This window comes from Solea solea, chromosome 1 (assembly GCF_958295425.1).
Source record: "Solea solea chromosome 1, fSolSol10.1, whole genome shotgun sequence".
In the NCBI taxonomy this organism is placed as follows: Eukaryota; Metazoa; Chordata; class Actinopteri; order Pleuronectiformes; family Soleidae; genus Solea; species Solea solea.
The window spans coordinates 22,757,437-22,773,248 of record NC_081134.1 but is presented as its reverse complement, the minus strand read 5'-3'; the positions used below and the strand labels follow the sequence as shown (position 1 = coordinate 22,773,248).

The following is a 15,812-nucleotide window of genomic DNA, read 5'->3' as shown; positions in this document are numbered from 1 at the left end:
AAGCCTGACTGTGTCTCATTTATAATTGTGTCAAGAGTTTCTTTAATTCTCCTGGCAAATGTCAACGCCATAATTTTATAATCATTATTTAGCAGACAGATAGGTCTCCAGTTATCAATAAAAAGCACGTCTTTTCTAGGTTTGGGAATCAATGTGACCAGACCTTGAGTGAGGCTAGGAGGAAGGGCATTGCTCTCTATACTCTACATAAAAACCTGTAGTAAAAAAGGGGATAATTGATCCAAGAATGTTTTATAAAATTCAGCAGTTAAGCCGTCAGTGCCGGGAGATTTGTTGTTTTTAAGTTGGGCAATCGAATCAGTAACCTCTGCTATCGTAAGAGGGGTGTCACAATAATCTTTATCTGCCATATCAATCTTTCTCATGTTATTTATTGAGTCTAGAAATTGAGTAGTGACTTCATCATTACATTTAGAGCTGTATAAATTGCTATAAAACTTCAAACATAAATCTGAAATAAATTTATCGTCATCAGTAATGACCCATTAACATTTAAGCTATGGATGGAATTGATTTTGGACCGGTGTTTTTCAAGACGGAAAAAGTAGGCAGAAATTTGCTCTCTCTCCTCCAGCCATCTCTTCCGAGACCTTATAAAGGCTCCTTCTGCTTTTTGTCGATATAACTCCTCTTATTTGTTTTGGAGTTCTGAAACTTGGTGTAAAGTGTTTGGCAGTGTTGTTTTCGTCAACGATGACAAAATTATTTTGTTGACGCCCCTCTTTCATGACGATAACGAGGCGGTGACGAGATGAACATCTCATGTTTGATGATGGAAACATGACGAGACGTGTGTGAGTTTTCATTGACGAGACGAGAATTGACGTAAATGTCAGTGTGTGGTTTGTCAGACGTTCAGAGTGCACAACATTTCTGCTTATTGTGTGCGTAATCTGTCAATCAAAACCTAAAAACTTGTTTCAAGACGAATTACGCTCCTCGCCCTGGTGACACGACGCTGTCGTGGCGCACTGAGGACAGTCTGCTCTGATCGTCAGTCGCACCGGGGGCAGGTGTGCGGGAGAAGCCGCAGGAAATTTCATGTCAAACTTATGTGTGACACTGTTGTATGATGAGGTCGGCATCAATTCATGAAAAAAAATGTTGAAAAGTGGAAATATGGAGATTAAATGTTTCTGCCCAACAGTAATCTCCAATACTTATTGACCTAAATGGATTTGTTAAAAGACTATACTTCTTTTTAAAAAGAAAAAAAAAACTAAACAAAAACTAAAACTGACTAAAACTTTTTTGAGTTTTCGTAGACTAAAACCATCACATATAGAAATGACTAAAATTGGACTAAAACTATCACATATAGAAATGACTAAAATTGGACTAAAACTATCACACATAGAAATGACTAAAATTGGACTAAAACTATCACATATAGAAATGACTAAAACTAATAAGCGTTTTAGTCCAAAAGACTAAAACTAAGACTAAATCTAGAATGGCTGCCAAAAACAACACTGGTGTTTGGTCCTGAGCAGCACTCACTGCCACGCTGTGGTCTGTCCACTTCAGCTGCCAGAGTCCACTTGTAGGTGACAAGGTGTTAGCAAATCCTTTTGTCTGAGTAAATCCACAAATTCTGGTTTTGTAACCAGAACAGAAGGTTTTCTCATCAACAGCCACAGTGAAGAAGTTGAGTTTGAGTTGCTCTCAGATAAAGCAATCACTTTGTGTTACGACCGTCGTCGTTATGTTGCTGTGGAAGTGCTGTGTGTGTGCTTTGTGTGTGCCCTGTGTTTTTTCTGTCAATCTCCTAGGAAAATTGCTGTGTGTCCTAGCCGTGCCAGGATTGGTGGACTGGTTCTGGGCCCTGCCGCTCGATTGGCTGCACTTGATTACCACCTGGTACATAAGGAGCCAAGATGGTGGACGACAGGGGGCAATAGAGCAGCATGGTAGATGGCAGCACACACACTTCCTCCTCCCTCTCCTCTCCTCTCCTCTCCTCTCCTCTCCTCTCCTCTCCTCTCCTCTCCTCTCCTCCCAACCGGCCACACTTCCACCATAGTTTTGTCATTTGGTATAGTTTAATAGTTTTGCAAACAGTAGGGGTGGACTGCCATTTTTGTTAAAGCGTTTTCTCCTGTTTAAGTAGGTAGGGAGGTAAGTTCCTGTCATTTGGTTTGGTTTGGGTTGCTTAGGTAAGATTTATTGTTTTCTAGACAGGGACCTTTTTGTTTGTTATTTTGGCCTTAGTCCACCCTGAAGCCTAGACCTCAGTTCAACCATTTTGTAGTAATTTATCCTACTTTTGTAAATAAATCATTCTTTTTGTGGATACAACGTTAAAAATTGTTTGTGGTCACTTGGGACTTGGGGAAGATGAGGCCTTATCATGTTATGTCCTAGGCCCCCTAGACTGGGGCATAACACTTTGTTGGTTGTCATGTCCTTTTTAGAGGCACAGAAGACGCTTTGATGTTGAGTGTCAATGTGTTCTGTTTACACACCTGATGAACCAGTGAGAGGGACATTTCAAATCTAGACTATTTGCTCTTTAATTATATCAGTTCTCTAATATAACCATGTCTGTCACAAGCTCATTACACACATGTGTAAATGTTTATATCTGAGAGTGTTTTGAAAATGATATCAAAGGTTCAGTGTGTTTAAGAATTAGTGGCATTCAGTGAGATTAATCCTTAGTGCACCTGCATGAATGTTGGGTTTAGCTGCTTTTTGTTGTATTTTTTCCTGAAAATGTATTTTTTTTGTGTCTAATAAAATGAAGCTGGCAGCTAATTAATTAACCATTGGACCAGCATTTATTTCTTTTTTTTTTTGGTGCGTCCTATTTGCAAAGTTGTAGCTGGCGTGAGCGTCGTTATGATTGATGATTTACTGCTGTTTGCCGCAATAGGTGTCAGAAGTGCCGTAAAGTCAGTCAATGCTCAGCCAGTCCATCACCTTTACCCTCAGCTTCTTTAGCAAGGTAGTGGTCATCTTGGAGGTGTGCTTGGAGTCACTATCATGCTGGAATACTGCCCTGTGGCCCAGTTTCCGAAGAGAGAGGATCATGCTCTGCTTGAGTATTTCACAGTACATGTTAGCATTCATAGTTCCCTTGATGAACTGTAGCTCCCCAGTGCCAGCAGCACTCATGCAGCCCCAGACCATGACACTCCCACCACCATGCTTGACTGTAGGCAAGAGACACTTGTCTTTGTACTCCTCACCTGGTTGCCGCCACACACGCGTGACACCATCTGAACCAAATAAGTTGATCTTGGTCTCGTCAGACCACAGGACATGGTTCCAGTAACCCATGTCCTTAGTCTGCTTGTCTTCTGCAAACTGTTTGCGGGCTTTCTTGTGCATCAACTTTAGAAGAGGCTTCTTTCTGTGACGACCATACAGATCAATATGATGCAGTGTGCGGTGTATGGTCTGAGCACTGACAGACTGACCCCCCACCCTTTCAACCTCTGCAGCAATGCTGACAGCACTCCTGTCTATTTTCCATACACAACCTCTGGATATAACGCTCAGCGCGTACACTCAACGTCTTTGGTCGACCACGGCGAGGCCTGTTCTGAGTGGAACCTCTCCTCTTAAACCGTTGTATGGTCTTGGCCACTGTGCTTCAGCTCAGTTTCAGGGTGTTGGCAATTTTCTTATAGCCTTGGCCATCTTTATGTAGAGCAACAATTGTTTTTTTAAGATCCTCAGAGAGTTCTTTGCCATGAGGTGTCATGTTGAACTTCCAGTGACCAGTATGAGTGTGAAAGCGATAACACCAAATTTAACACACCCTGTTCCCCATTTACACCAACGAGTCACATGACACCGGGGAGGGAAAATGGCTAATTGGGCCCAACTTGGACATTTTCACTTAGGGGTGTACTCACTTTTGTTATCTATTTGACTGAGCCTCTCTGTGTCTCTCTCTGTATAAATAAACTTAAATTTAAACATACTTAAGTTTAAACTTGCATACTTTATGTATGTCTTCATGTAATTTGTTTACATGTTTTGTGGGTTTTTATGATCATTTTATTTTTCAATATTCAAATTTCAGATAACATTTCTTTTAAAGGTCACTGTGATAAACATCAGATTAAGTAAGTAATTGTTGGCTCGGGGTCAATACAGCCATGGATTTATGTTAATCTCATCCATAATACACACTGTAAACTTGACTCCAATCAATTCAACAACATTCTTCGTAATATTGTGCCATGAATGATGAAACACTCCAGTCACTGTCCCAGTATTGATTAAATTTTATTAATAAATTAACCCCTGCACTCAGAATGCAAATGTAATCTGGCTGAGATTAAGAAAGAATGAGTCAGCTCAGCACTGTGTTCAAACCCCTTTAATGACATGAAATCATCACATCTCAGATGAAAGATGAAGTAGGGTGAGAGACAAACACGAGTGGAGGTGACACAGGGGCGCTGTAGCCTTCAGGTACTAATACTTTATGTCCAACTGCAGCCACTTAGGAGGAAAACACACCCATGGTAAGACACGCCCACTTGATGCCAATTTGGTCACAGAAGAGACTGGGTGTAAATGTTAGGGTCACAGAGAGTGGATGTGTCTCTGCTGCAGCGAGAACTTTCTCCTCGGATGTCCCGATGGAGCTGGAGCAAACTAAGGGAAAGCTTTACTGAGGGGGGAGCAGGGCTTTGGTCTGATCCATCACCTGCTGGAAGAACTTCTCCATCATGGTGGTCAGAGGCTGCACCTGGGTGTAGAAGTCGTCAGTCAGAGGCTTGACCTGGGCGTTGAAGTTATCGGTCAGAGGCTTCATCTGATCCTTAATGTTGGCGAAGTAGGGCTTGACTTGCTCCTGCAGCTTGGCAGCTTCAGCCTGGACCTTGTCCACCAGAGGCTGGATCTTGGGCCTGTTGTCCTCCATGTAAGTCCTGTTGGAGAGGGAGGATATTCTGTTAAAGAGTCAGTCATCATCATCTACCGCTTTATCCTCTGCCAGAGGGTCGCGGGGGGTGCTGTGCCAATCTCAGCTACATCGGGCGATAGGCGGGGTACACCCTGGACAGTCCATCGCAGGGCCACACACAGATAGAGACAAACAACCATCTCTCACTCCTATGGTAATTTAGGGTGTCCAATTGACCAAATCCCCACATTGCATGTTTTTGGACTGTGGGAGGAAGCCGGAGAACCCGGAGAGATCCCACGCACACACGGGGAGAACATGCAAACTCAATGCAGAAAGGCCCTTGTTCCAACCGGGGCTCGAACCCGGGTCTTCTCGCTGCAAGGCGAGAATGCTTACAACAACACAACCGTGTGGCCCTCTGTTAAAGAGTCAGTCAGTCAGTCTTCATCTACCGCTTTATCCTCTGCCAGAGGGTCGCGGGGGGTGCTGTGCCAATCTCAGCTACATCGGGCGATAGGCGGGGTACACCCTGGACAGTTCGCCAGTCCATCGCAGGGCCACACACACAGATAGAGACAAACAACCATTCACTCTCACACTCACTCCTATGGTCAATTTAGAGTGTCCAATTTACCTATCCCCACATTGCATGTTTTTGGACTGTGGGAGGAAGCCGGAGTACCCGGAGAGAACCCACGCACACACGGGGAGAACATGCAAACTCAATGCAGAAAGGCCCTTGTTCCAACCGGGGCTCGAACCCGGGTCTTCTCGCTGCAAGGCGAGAGTGCTTACCACAACACAACCGTGTGGCCCTCTGTTAAAGAGTGTCCGGTCTAATTCAGGGTTTCCTAGATGGAGGCGCGTAAGTGGTAAAACTGCGGCGACCAAATTCACAACGTAAATAAGAAGTAAATGTGCCTACTATGACATAATTTGACTACATGTTATTTTAAACCAGACATTTCCAAGAGGTCAACTGATAAATTAATCACAACTTATACTTACTGGGCAGTGTTGGTCAACTCAAGAACCTTCACCTTCTCCACCATGTCCTGGGTTGCAGCAGTGATGCTGGCAGACATGTCTCTGATCAGCTTGGTCACCCTGTCCACCTCGGACTGGACGTCACGCTTCAGCAGTGACTTGGCCTCAGAGCCTGTGAGAACACACACACACACACACACATTTTTATTAGAAACACCCTGATCGATCTGTCAATCTATGCAAAGTCACTGCACTCCCTGAACGAAACATTATCCCTAACCTTAACCATAACGGTTAATGTCTAACCTTAACCTAACCACAATTCAAATCTCAGTCCTAAACTTAACCAGTTTCTCAGAAAGGAGGTTCTGCCTCATTGGGACCAGGTTTTAGTCAAAAGCCAAAAAAGGTTCAAAAAGGAGACAAATACAAGAAAACACATAAACTTTTTTTATATCTTAGTGAGGACACATCATAGATATAATTCATTCCCTAGCCCCTAATCCTGACCTAAACCAAATTCTAACCCTGCAAAAGCCCCTTAAAGTTGTGGAGCCCAGACAACGATAATAATAATAATAATAATAATAATAATAATAATACAAGTGTACACAGTACACACACACAATGCTAATTATTAGTAATTCTCTCTGTGTTTCTCAGTATAGTGGTGTTTACATTCGAGCTGCAAGGTTAATCACACATGAATCTAAATTGCAATATAACCAAGACACTGCAATTACTTAATAAAGATTAATGTGTGACAAAAACAACATTGTGATGAACTTTAGTCGTGCTGCAGGATGAGAAAAATGCAAAAAAAGAAGAATGGAATTTTATTATTTTAGTTTTTGTTTAGTTTGAAGTGACAGTTAAGCTTTAAATTATGATTCGCACTGCTATCACGACATCTGTCAAAATGATAAGTGTTCTTGTTTGTGTTATGACAGATGGAGGCAACAGCAACACGTTTCTAGCAAAGCGAGACGATGCTGAAGAATGAGTGGCCGCAGAGCAACCTGTCCTCCAACTGAAACGTAACTATGGGTCGTTTTGGGCGCTGGTTTTGAAAACTTACATATAGGTCGTAATTCCTGCATACGACCTATATGTACTTTTCATTGGAGGATAGTCTCCGCAGAGCATCAGTCAGGTCTGATAGTTTTGCCTGGCAGAGCGTGTGTTCAGAAAAACGGTTGCAGCATATAAATAATATGAAGTTGTTTCTGCTCATGAAGATGAAACAGAGGCAGAGTAACAACATCAACAACAATAATAATGAATGAATGAATTCAAATCGAGTCTTACCGTGGGAAACGGCCAGCACAACAACAAGAGCGGTGACAAGGGAGAATTTCATGGCTGCAGTTGAGCAAGACCAACCTAAAGAGTGTAAAAAACAAAACAAGCTTTGTCAGCAAGCAGGTAAAATGTCAACGTTTCAACAGAGTGAGAGCAAAAACGACTACGGAGGACAGAACTGTACCTGAACTCCTAGAGGTGGCTTCTGTCAGAGAGATGCTGGCTTTTATACAGATGCTGCACACACTGAGTGGATCATGATTAAACATTGTGTTGGCTGAACCTTGATGCGTGATGACTGTCACGAGACGGGGGCGAGCAAAGTCCTCAGAGATAGAAGTTCTCCTCATGAGCCTCTGTTCTGTAATGTGTCCGAAAACAGACACTGGGTCTGCCGGGTCTGCCGTTTGAATTCTTTCTTTTGTTAAATTTTCTTTAAATAACATGAATCCAACATATTGTTGAACATTCAAAATAAAAACATGAATCTGTCAATTATTTTAATAGCTCAGTATTGTGTACCCCGCCTTTTGTCCTGTCCCCCCTCATGTGGAGGATAAAGTGGTAGAAGATGATGAATTGTATGAGTATTGTATGCAAAACAACAGATACTGTATATTTATGCACGGCAGTGGCATGAATAGGCCGTCACTCATTTTCTTTTCCACATTTATGTTTAAAATAAAGATGTATATATGTATAAAATGTTGAAGACCCCAAATCTAAAGAATATTCAAACTTATTTTTAATTATTGGTTTTGTAAGAATATATGTTGTCATGTGTGTTGTATTGTCAAAACAAGTTTCTCCTTATTTGTTGATATTGTTTTCACTGTCATCTTTAAATACTTGCCTTGTTGTATATATATATATATTATATAAGTGCATCAACTGTACACAATACTGCTTATAAAGTAAATGATACTTTCTGAGCAAATTTTCCACTGTTGCTCAGTAGTATTAAAAGACAAATTGGAAAGGGAAAAGGTGAGAAATGAAGCTTAAAGTGCATCTTAAATGTTACTTAAGTGCCCTTTTCTTCTTAGAAGGGTGAGTTGAGACACAGTTGCTCAGTTGTGGCAACACAGCTTCGCTTCATAATTCACTCAGTCCTATCAGCAGCTGCTCTATAGTCACAGTGACTTCAGCTCCTGATAAAGTCACGTCAGAACACTGATAAGTTTGTTTACTACTGTATTATCATATGTCCCCTCTCTTATCTCAAGGGGTTTCAAAATCTACTTTTTCTTAATTTCCCACAAGTGCTATCATTTAACCAGGGATCGGTCCTTGGTTTGGCAGATTTTAGCCAAAAGGGGGCGATGGAGTCCAGAATCCCCGAGCATGTGTCATGGAAGGAGGACAAAATATTGTGTGGTCCCAGTTTAACAGCCAGTGAAAACGGGAGTTGCATCACTTTATTATTATTATTATTATTATTATTATTATAATAATAATAATAATAATAGAGACCATGATTTTACTAGTGGGTGGGTGCATTAGACTCTTTACTCTAAGGTTGCATGGAGTGTAGCCTGAACACACATCAGTAAGCAAATATAAGCTCTAATCCTACATTTGGGTGCCACAACAAGGAGTTCAGTTTTGTTGTTGAGTATGAGGTTTAATGACATGTTTTAGATCCCATTCACATTAAAGTGTCCTGAATTTGTCCTTATATCTGATCACAGAAACCACATTCCTGAGCTGCATGGACACGATCTGTCTTCAGTACGGATCAGTTTGACCAGCAGTAGAGTAACTCTGATTGGCATTTGTTCATTGTCTGTGTAGTATTATGGGTAATACGGGTTTGGAACCTTAGGCATGTAACCTAGGAAAGAGGAGGGGGAAGTAAATAAAGAGAGAACACGTTTCATACGAAGCAGTCACGTCTCCTCGAGTCTCCTTTAAACACACTTTATATCCAAGCCAACTGAACAGTCTGCCGCTTTATCTTCCACATGAGGGTAAAGCTGCGCTCACCTTGTCTTAGCTTAAGAAGGGATCGGGCGGCTTCTCAGCCTGGAGTGGTTTGCTGGAAAATGTTCTCCAAAGCCCGAGGGAAGCGGGCATGCGAGGTGCAGGTTGGCGAGCGACGGCTCCACTCAGCTGTAGCCCGTGACGTAGGCTACCTTGGACCGGTCAGTGGGGAATGCAGAAGGTTGAAGCTCGAAGTGAAGCTCGCACTGGGTCAGGAATGGCTTCACATCTCCAGACTCCCCAGAGAAGCGCTTGGGACATGAGAGCAGCAAGCAGGATGAAGCGGCACTGGTAGGTGGTTTAGCGTTGGTGTGTGGTGCTGGGCGTGTGGCTGGGTTCGACGGCGCTTCCCGTGGCAGATGAGAGAGTAGCTGGTGGAACTGTGAGCCCAGTGTTTCCATAATCGAGTCCTGACGCGCCCCCATGTCTCTCAAAGCCGTGCACAAGGAGGTGAGCTGCTCCAGCCGGAGAGCTAGCTTCTGACCCTGTGCACGAAGGGCTAAACGAACCAGGTCAGCCTCCGCTGCGTCCATTTCTGGCCAGTTCGTTCGGTCACGAACAAGGTCGTGGAAGCCAGGGGAAGGACACAAATGCAGAGACTCGAGGTTCAGGCAAATTCCAAAAACGTTTATTCAGTCCAAGTCAGTTCACGGGAGATCAGTCCAAACAGGCGGAGGTAACAGAATCACAAGGCAAGAGACGGGGTCGTGATAATCAGGCAGGCAAGGGTCGACGCACGGGAAGACAAGAACTGAGACTAGGTACGTGGGACAAGAGTGCTGGAACACGAGACAAAGTTTTTTAAGAGGGTTTAAGAGCAGTGCTGATTAGGGAGTAAGTGCATCCAGGTGCGCAGGAACAATCAGGGAGCAGGTGGATGCAGACAAGAAGGGGGCAGGGCAAACAGGAACCTGGAATAGAGACTGGGGTGAGTGATCACAAAATAAAACAGGAAGACAAGACATAAAACATGAAAGAGAAATCAAGACACAAACCAAACCATGACACTTGCTGAAAGACAACAGTGCCCTTCTGGTTGGAGCCACTCCCAGTTTGGGGGCCACCTTTACTCCCCCACATCCTCTCTAACTCCTCTTTCAGCCCTTGATAGTTCTTAAGCTTCTCGTGTTACTTCTTGCTGTTGCTTGGGATTACTACATCTATCACCACTGCCCTCTTCTGTTGCTTATCAATGACCATTAATTTTCATGCGGAGAAAAAAAACATGTGTACCAACTTTTGTTCATGTTCTATAAACCTGGTACCAGATGACCTAATAGAAGTTTTTTTGGCCCCTCATACTGTGATTTCTGTGCTGCACTACTGGCTCTATGAAAAATGATTGATCAAACACAATTTGAAATTCTACATCATGTTACATCATCAAAAATTGCTACAGATTAAATTGCGTATTTGTGGCGAATGTGGGAGCAGAAGGAGAAGAAAGCAGAGACAATCTAAAAGCTAATAATAAATACTCATGCTGTCTTTGATCTGCCCTCTCAATTCTCCTCTGGGAGAAAAAAAAATTGCAGAAAAGTAAACACGAGAGCACCCTGTACAGGGAGCTGCACGAGATACGCACAGTAGGAAGCACCAATATCATGTAGGGGTTGACATTAGCTGCATTTTTTTCGTGCAGGAAATTGACTTTTGACCACAGAACGTCAAAGGTAAGACATACTTTATGATTTTGTAAACTTTTTTTACTACTCCCTGGCTGCTAGCTTACTGAGTCACACAGTGATGAGACATACATACGCTGTTTTCGTGTTTTTGTTATATGCTCGTATAATTGCTTGGGGTTTGACTTAATAATAATAACAATAAATTTCATTTAAAAGCACCTTTCAGGTCACTCAAGGACACTTTACAAACCAAATGAATTAAAATCACACAATTAGATAAAAAACAAAAAACACATAAAATCAACACAATAAAATAGGGAAGTGACGGTAAAAGCAGGGAGGTTAGAGGGAGTAGGTGGTCCGGAACAGGTGAGTTTTGAGTCTTGATTTGAAGAGGTGGAGAGAGTCACAGTTTCGGAGGTCCGGTGGTTCCAGAGCTGAGGAGCAGAGTGGCTGAAGGTTCTGCCCCCCATAGTGCTGAGGCGGGCAGGGGGCACAGAGAGGTGGATGAAGGAGGAGGATCTGTGGGAACGAGTGGGGGTGATGATGTGCAGGAGATCAGACAGGTAGGAAGGGGCAAGGTTGTGGATGGCCATGTATGTGTACAGGAGGAGTTTGTAGTTGATGCGGTGACTTGTGTTTCATTTAGGTGGCAATGCTAGTAGAGGTTTTTATCTGAGTTTATTCACGTCGTTTTGGTAAGGAAGCTCCTGGTTGTTCACATAAAGACAGGTTTTTTTGGAGTGGAGTGTATGCTCTTCGTTCGATATACTATCTTTGGATTTACTTTCTTCTGGCAGGGGTGGATTGGGACAAAAATTTGGCCCTGGACTTTCTGGTACAGACTGGCCCACTATAATCCGCACGTACACGTAGATACTGTGCCAACTCGCCCCATTGATGTACATAGAAACACGCACCACTATACTGATGTTACCAACACCAAGCTAGCAGACCTCCGCACCATGGTAAAGAGATGTCCGGAGAGCACTAGGTCCTTTAGCTTGGATTAGCTCGTTCCGCAACAACACAAAAACCTTAGTACTCCGTCTGCGTTTGAGGAACAGCACTTTCTTGTCAGAACTGCAGATGATGCACAGCCTTTCTTGCCTCGATGCAACTCTCACAAAAAAGGAAAACAACCCAAAAACACGCAGGACGACAGGTATTTCTGCGGCTCCCGATGTAAACAAAAACACACACACAGAGAACGTGTACGCGAGAGAACTTCCTGTTCTCTTAGGTACACACCTGACGTACACACCTGATGTACACACCTGACGTCACACGCAACACTCATACCTACAGCACACACACACACACACACCAGGCTTAGCCTGTAACACTGAGCAATATCCCTTTATATTCTGGAGCCTTGAATAAATAAATGATAAATATACAGTGCGTTGCTTACTGTACTTGCTCTTATAGGCTCTTAAGGATACTGGAGAAAGGATTTAAGATTCGAGAGTGTTTATCACTCATTATCACACAGCTGCCTGCTGCCTATCACAAATCTGGACATGAAAAGTAGAGGAGTAGTGTGGCATAGGTTAAGTTTGAACACGATTACATGTAAAAAATGAGTCTGCATGCAATCAGAAAGTTGGCTAGTTGACTTAAGTACGGAAAACAATAGTATAATGATCTGAAAAATGGACAAACAGGTATTCTTGACAGACAGGCCACTGGGCCAATCAATCATCACGTCATCTCTCAAGGCGCAGCAAAATAATAATAATAATAATAATAATGATAATAATACTGACAATAATAATAATAATAATAACAACAACAATAATAATAATAATGATGAAAAAAAAAAAAAAAAAACGTCTGTCCCTCGGCCGGCCCAAAATCAATTGACCAACCGGGAAAACCCCCGGTACTCCCGATGGCCAGTCCACCCCTGGCAGGGCTTTTACACATGGGTGCACAGAGCCACCTCCGAGGCATTTTCACACCATTTTTAGAGATGAAACTAGAATTAGTGAGATCAACAATGGCAGGGAGAAAAAAAGGGAAATTATTCTATAGAGAAGGTTCTCCATATGCTTGCAGTACTAACGAGGACTCAATGAGGGAAGTGAACTGCATTCCGTTGGAGAGGTATGTAGTCTCTGTTTTGTGTTGAATTACATATCAGTCTACTAATACTTCTAATTTAACTGTCTCAAACTTATTGTTGCTGCTAGGAGCAACAATAGGAGGAAAGAAGTCCAATCTTAATGTAAATATAGACAAAGGGTGTGTTTCACAGTAAATCAGTCGCACAAATAGTACTATTTACTTTTTAACCATAGACATGTTGGTACACTGTTTGTGTGCAAAATTCCCTAAAGAGGATTGTAGGCCAAGATATGTTTGCATCCATGTTGTTTTCTGACTTCTCAACTGGAATGGGTTGAACTCAAGGATGACATCACTCCCTGTTGACTTCCTTGTTCTGATGGAAATGGAACATAGCAGTACTTCATTTTTGAAAATCCTCCTTTGAAGTGTAATTGTGCCTTTTATCTTACTTGACTTAATAAAAATTAAAAACCTTCATATGCTTTTGGTAATGCAAATTGTGCGGTGGTGTTTAGTTGTCGGTTTAATCTAGTGGGATCATTAAAGAAGACAACACTTGTTGAGATGTATAAGACAGCAGAAGGCTTCAGCCGGCAGTCTTATATGAAGGGATATGTGGTGGTAGGTCCTCCATCTGCCGGGGCTTTTCGGGAACGCCCATATACGCCAACCACTTTGCGCCAAGTGTATGATCGTGGCCTCCTTCCATTAATGGTGGCACATGGCGGCATAAGCAACCACATCACATGGAGGGTAGATATCCAGAGGCTAGACTATCATTACTACCTGCCTCTTTTCTTTGATGGCTTACGTGAGACTGATCATCCATATGAGCTCTTCGCCCGTCAGGGGGTCCATGATCTGCTGCAATACGGAGGTGACAAGATCTTGCCAGTCATCCCCTGGCTCATCATCCCTATCAAAAAAGCCCTGAATACACGGAACCCCCAGGTGATCTGCACCACACTTAAAGCACTGCAGCATCTGGTCATGTCTGCAGACATGGTGGGAAAAGCTCTGGTGCCATACTTCAAAAATGTCCTCCCTATTTTCAACCTCTTCAAGAACAAGAACATAAGCACTGGTGATGGTATTGACTACAGCCAGAGGAAGGGACAAAACATCGGGGACTTGATTCAGGAGACTCTAGAGATAATGGAGCGTTATGGAGGAGATGATGCCTTTGTAAACATCAAACACATGGTTCCCACCTATGAGTCCTGCATGAGCCAATAAGGGGAAACTGTCTCCCTGGTGATACAGAGACGCTTTTTTTCCATTTCTCATCATTTGTTTTCCCCTTAATTTTCAAAAACCCATTCATCATCCATCCATCCATCGTCTACCACTTAATCCTCCACATGAGGGCTACGAGGCTGCTGGTACCAATCCAAGCTCGTATAGGGTAAAAGGCATGGTACACCTTGGAAAGGTTGCCAGTTCTCCTGGTTGTTTACATAAAGACAGGGTTTTTTCGAGTGGAGTGTGTGCTCACGTGTGTACACGTAGGGTCAATTTAGAGTGTCCAATTAGCCTATGCAGTTTTTGGAGAAAACCGGAAAACCCAGAGAAAAGCAATGCACACACAGGGAGAACATGCAAACTCCACACAGAAAGGCCCACACCTGATCGATGGTCACTAGTAGCTCTAGTGTGGCACATTTCCAGAAACTGCCAGTGAGCACTGTGGTCGGAATTCAAACAATTTCCACATTGACTAAGCATTTTAGAGGGAAAAGCATCGTCTGGAGAGAAATCATGAAGCAAAGGCAACAGTGCTGGGACAAAGGAAGTAGGAGAGGACAGAATTAGAGGCGCCCATAGAAAGGAGCAGGTGATCGTGAGTAGACATGTAGACAATTAGAGGTGTAAGGAGGAAGTTGAGGAGGGCTGTAGAGATTATGACGAATAGAGATGAGGATGAAAGATGTGACAGAGTGTGGAAACATGGTAGAAGGGATGATGTTTTTTTGTGTTGTTTTTTACTGATAAAAGAATAGGGAGGAACTAGAATATTTCACAGGACAAATATAACATTTGTGCCTGCTCATTGGTGAGATTTTCTTCATCAAGGTTACTCAAAATGCTTAGAAAAGCCATAGCACACCATTCCCAACCAAACCACATGTTTTAATGTCTAATTTATTGGAAGTTTTTGATTTTTTTTCAAAGCACTGGGATGAGTCTCAGCAAAATTATAGCCAAAGAGAAAGAAGGAGAACAAGAATAAGCTTGATTTCCAGTATGTTGTGATATAGTTCTTGGTCCCAGCAGTCACTAATAAGGAGAGGAAGTTTAATATAAGGCAAAAGATGTAATGCAACATTACATATACCAACTGCAGGCTGTCCTTCATGACACCTAACCACCCGTGATTCACAAGCAGCTTTAAGGAAGATGCCTCATCCTCCAGTCACCCAAATACTCTTCCAGTCCCATACAAGAACTATAAATATACTGTATGTGAAGTGAGAAGTAAACAGTACAACAACATGTCAGACAACAACAAAAGCAGACACTGGAAATCATCAGATAACTTATCTCTAAATATTGCTGAAACATTTTCAGAAGTCTGCAAAGGTCACCGAACAGTTGATGTTGATGTATTGGGCTTCAATTGTAAAACATAGGCTCAAATAGTTTTATAGTAAAGATCTTATCATATGTCATTTGTTCCTTATAACGTATAACTAGAAATAAAACTCATCATAACACCCTTTTCTCTCAGGATCCCGCCCCACAGTTGGTAAAAGATATTGTTTGTTCCAACTGTTGTGTTGCGGGAAAATGTGCATGTGAGAGGGATTACTTACACCATGTGTTTAAATACTCCATGTGTTGTTTAGATTTTGCCCTATTTACTGTGTAGACAATCAATAAAAGACACTTTCCTGAACGTTTTAATCAGACAGGCTCTCTTACTTCCTATTCATGTTCAGTGTTATGTCAAA

General features: G+C 42.5%; 2 protein-coding genes across 3 annotated transcripts; one reads left to right on the top strand and one right to left on the bottom strand.

Moving 5' to 3' along the window:
* Window positions 1–4,339: 4,339 nt before the first annotated feature.
* Window positions 4,340–7,361, bottom strand: LOC131464043 (type-4 ice-structuring protein LS-12-like). Of its 2 annotated transcripts, XM_058636307.1 has the most exons (4): window positions 7,184–7,361; window positions 5,897–6,047; window positions 4,763–4,910; window positions 4,340–4,729 (listed from the first exon to the last, which is right to left on the bottom strand). In XM_058636307.1, the coding sequence occupies exons 1-4, from the start codon at window positions 7,233–7,235 to the stop codon at window positions 4,649–4,651; spliced, it is 432 nt and encodes a 143-aa protein (XP_058492290.1). In that variant the 5' UTR covers window positions 7,236–7,361; the 3' UTR covers window positions 4,340–4,648. The 2 variants fall into 2 exon arrangements, with proteins under 2 accessions (XP_058492290.1, XP_058492281.1); XM_058636298.1 differs by having other exon boundaries at window positions 4,340–4,910; window positions 7,184–7,360.
* Window positions 7,362–13,411: 6,050 nt separating this feature from the next.
* On the top strand, window positions 13,412–15,577 carry LOC131468262 (parkin coregulated gene protein-like). Its single transcript, XM_058642314.1, has one exon. The coding sequence runs from the start codon at window positions 13,426–13,428 to the stop codon at window positions 14,095–14,097; it is 672 nt and encodes a 223-aa protein (XP_058498297.1). The 5' UTR covers window positions 13,412–13,425; the 3' UTR covers window positions 14,098–15,577.
* The last annotated feature ends 235 nt before the right edge of the window (window positions 15,578–15,812 follow it).

What these genes read in the sequence shown, in the direction of transcription:
- LOC131464043 (XM_058636298.1), bottom strand. Translation starts at nt 7,235, where the DNA reads ATGAAATTCTCCCTTGTCACCGCTCTTGTTGTTGTGCTGGCCGTTTCC. An exon ending in TGTGCTGGCCGTTTCCCACG is followed by an intron (nt 6,048 to 7,183) that starts GTAAGACTCGAT and finishes GTGTTCTCACAG; the next exon opens with GCTCTGAGGCCAAGTCACTG. An exon ending in GAGTTGACCAACACTGCCCA is followed by an intron (nt 4,911 to 5,896) that starts GTAAGTATAAGT and finishes CCTCTCCAACAG; the next exon opens with GACTTACATGGAGGACAACA.
- LOC131468262 (XM_058642314.1), top strand. Translation starts at nt 13,426, where the DNA reads ATGTATAAGACAGCAGAAGGCTTCAGCCGGCAGTCTTATATGAAGGGA.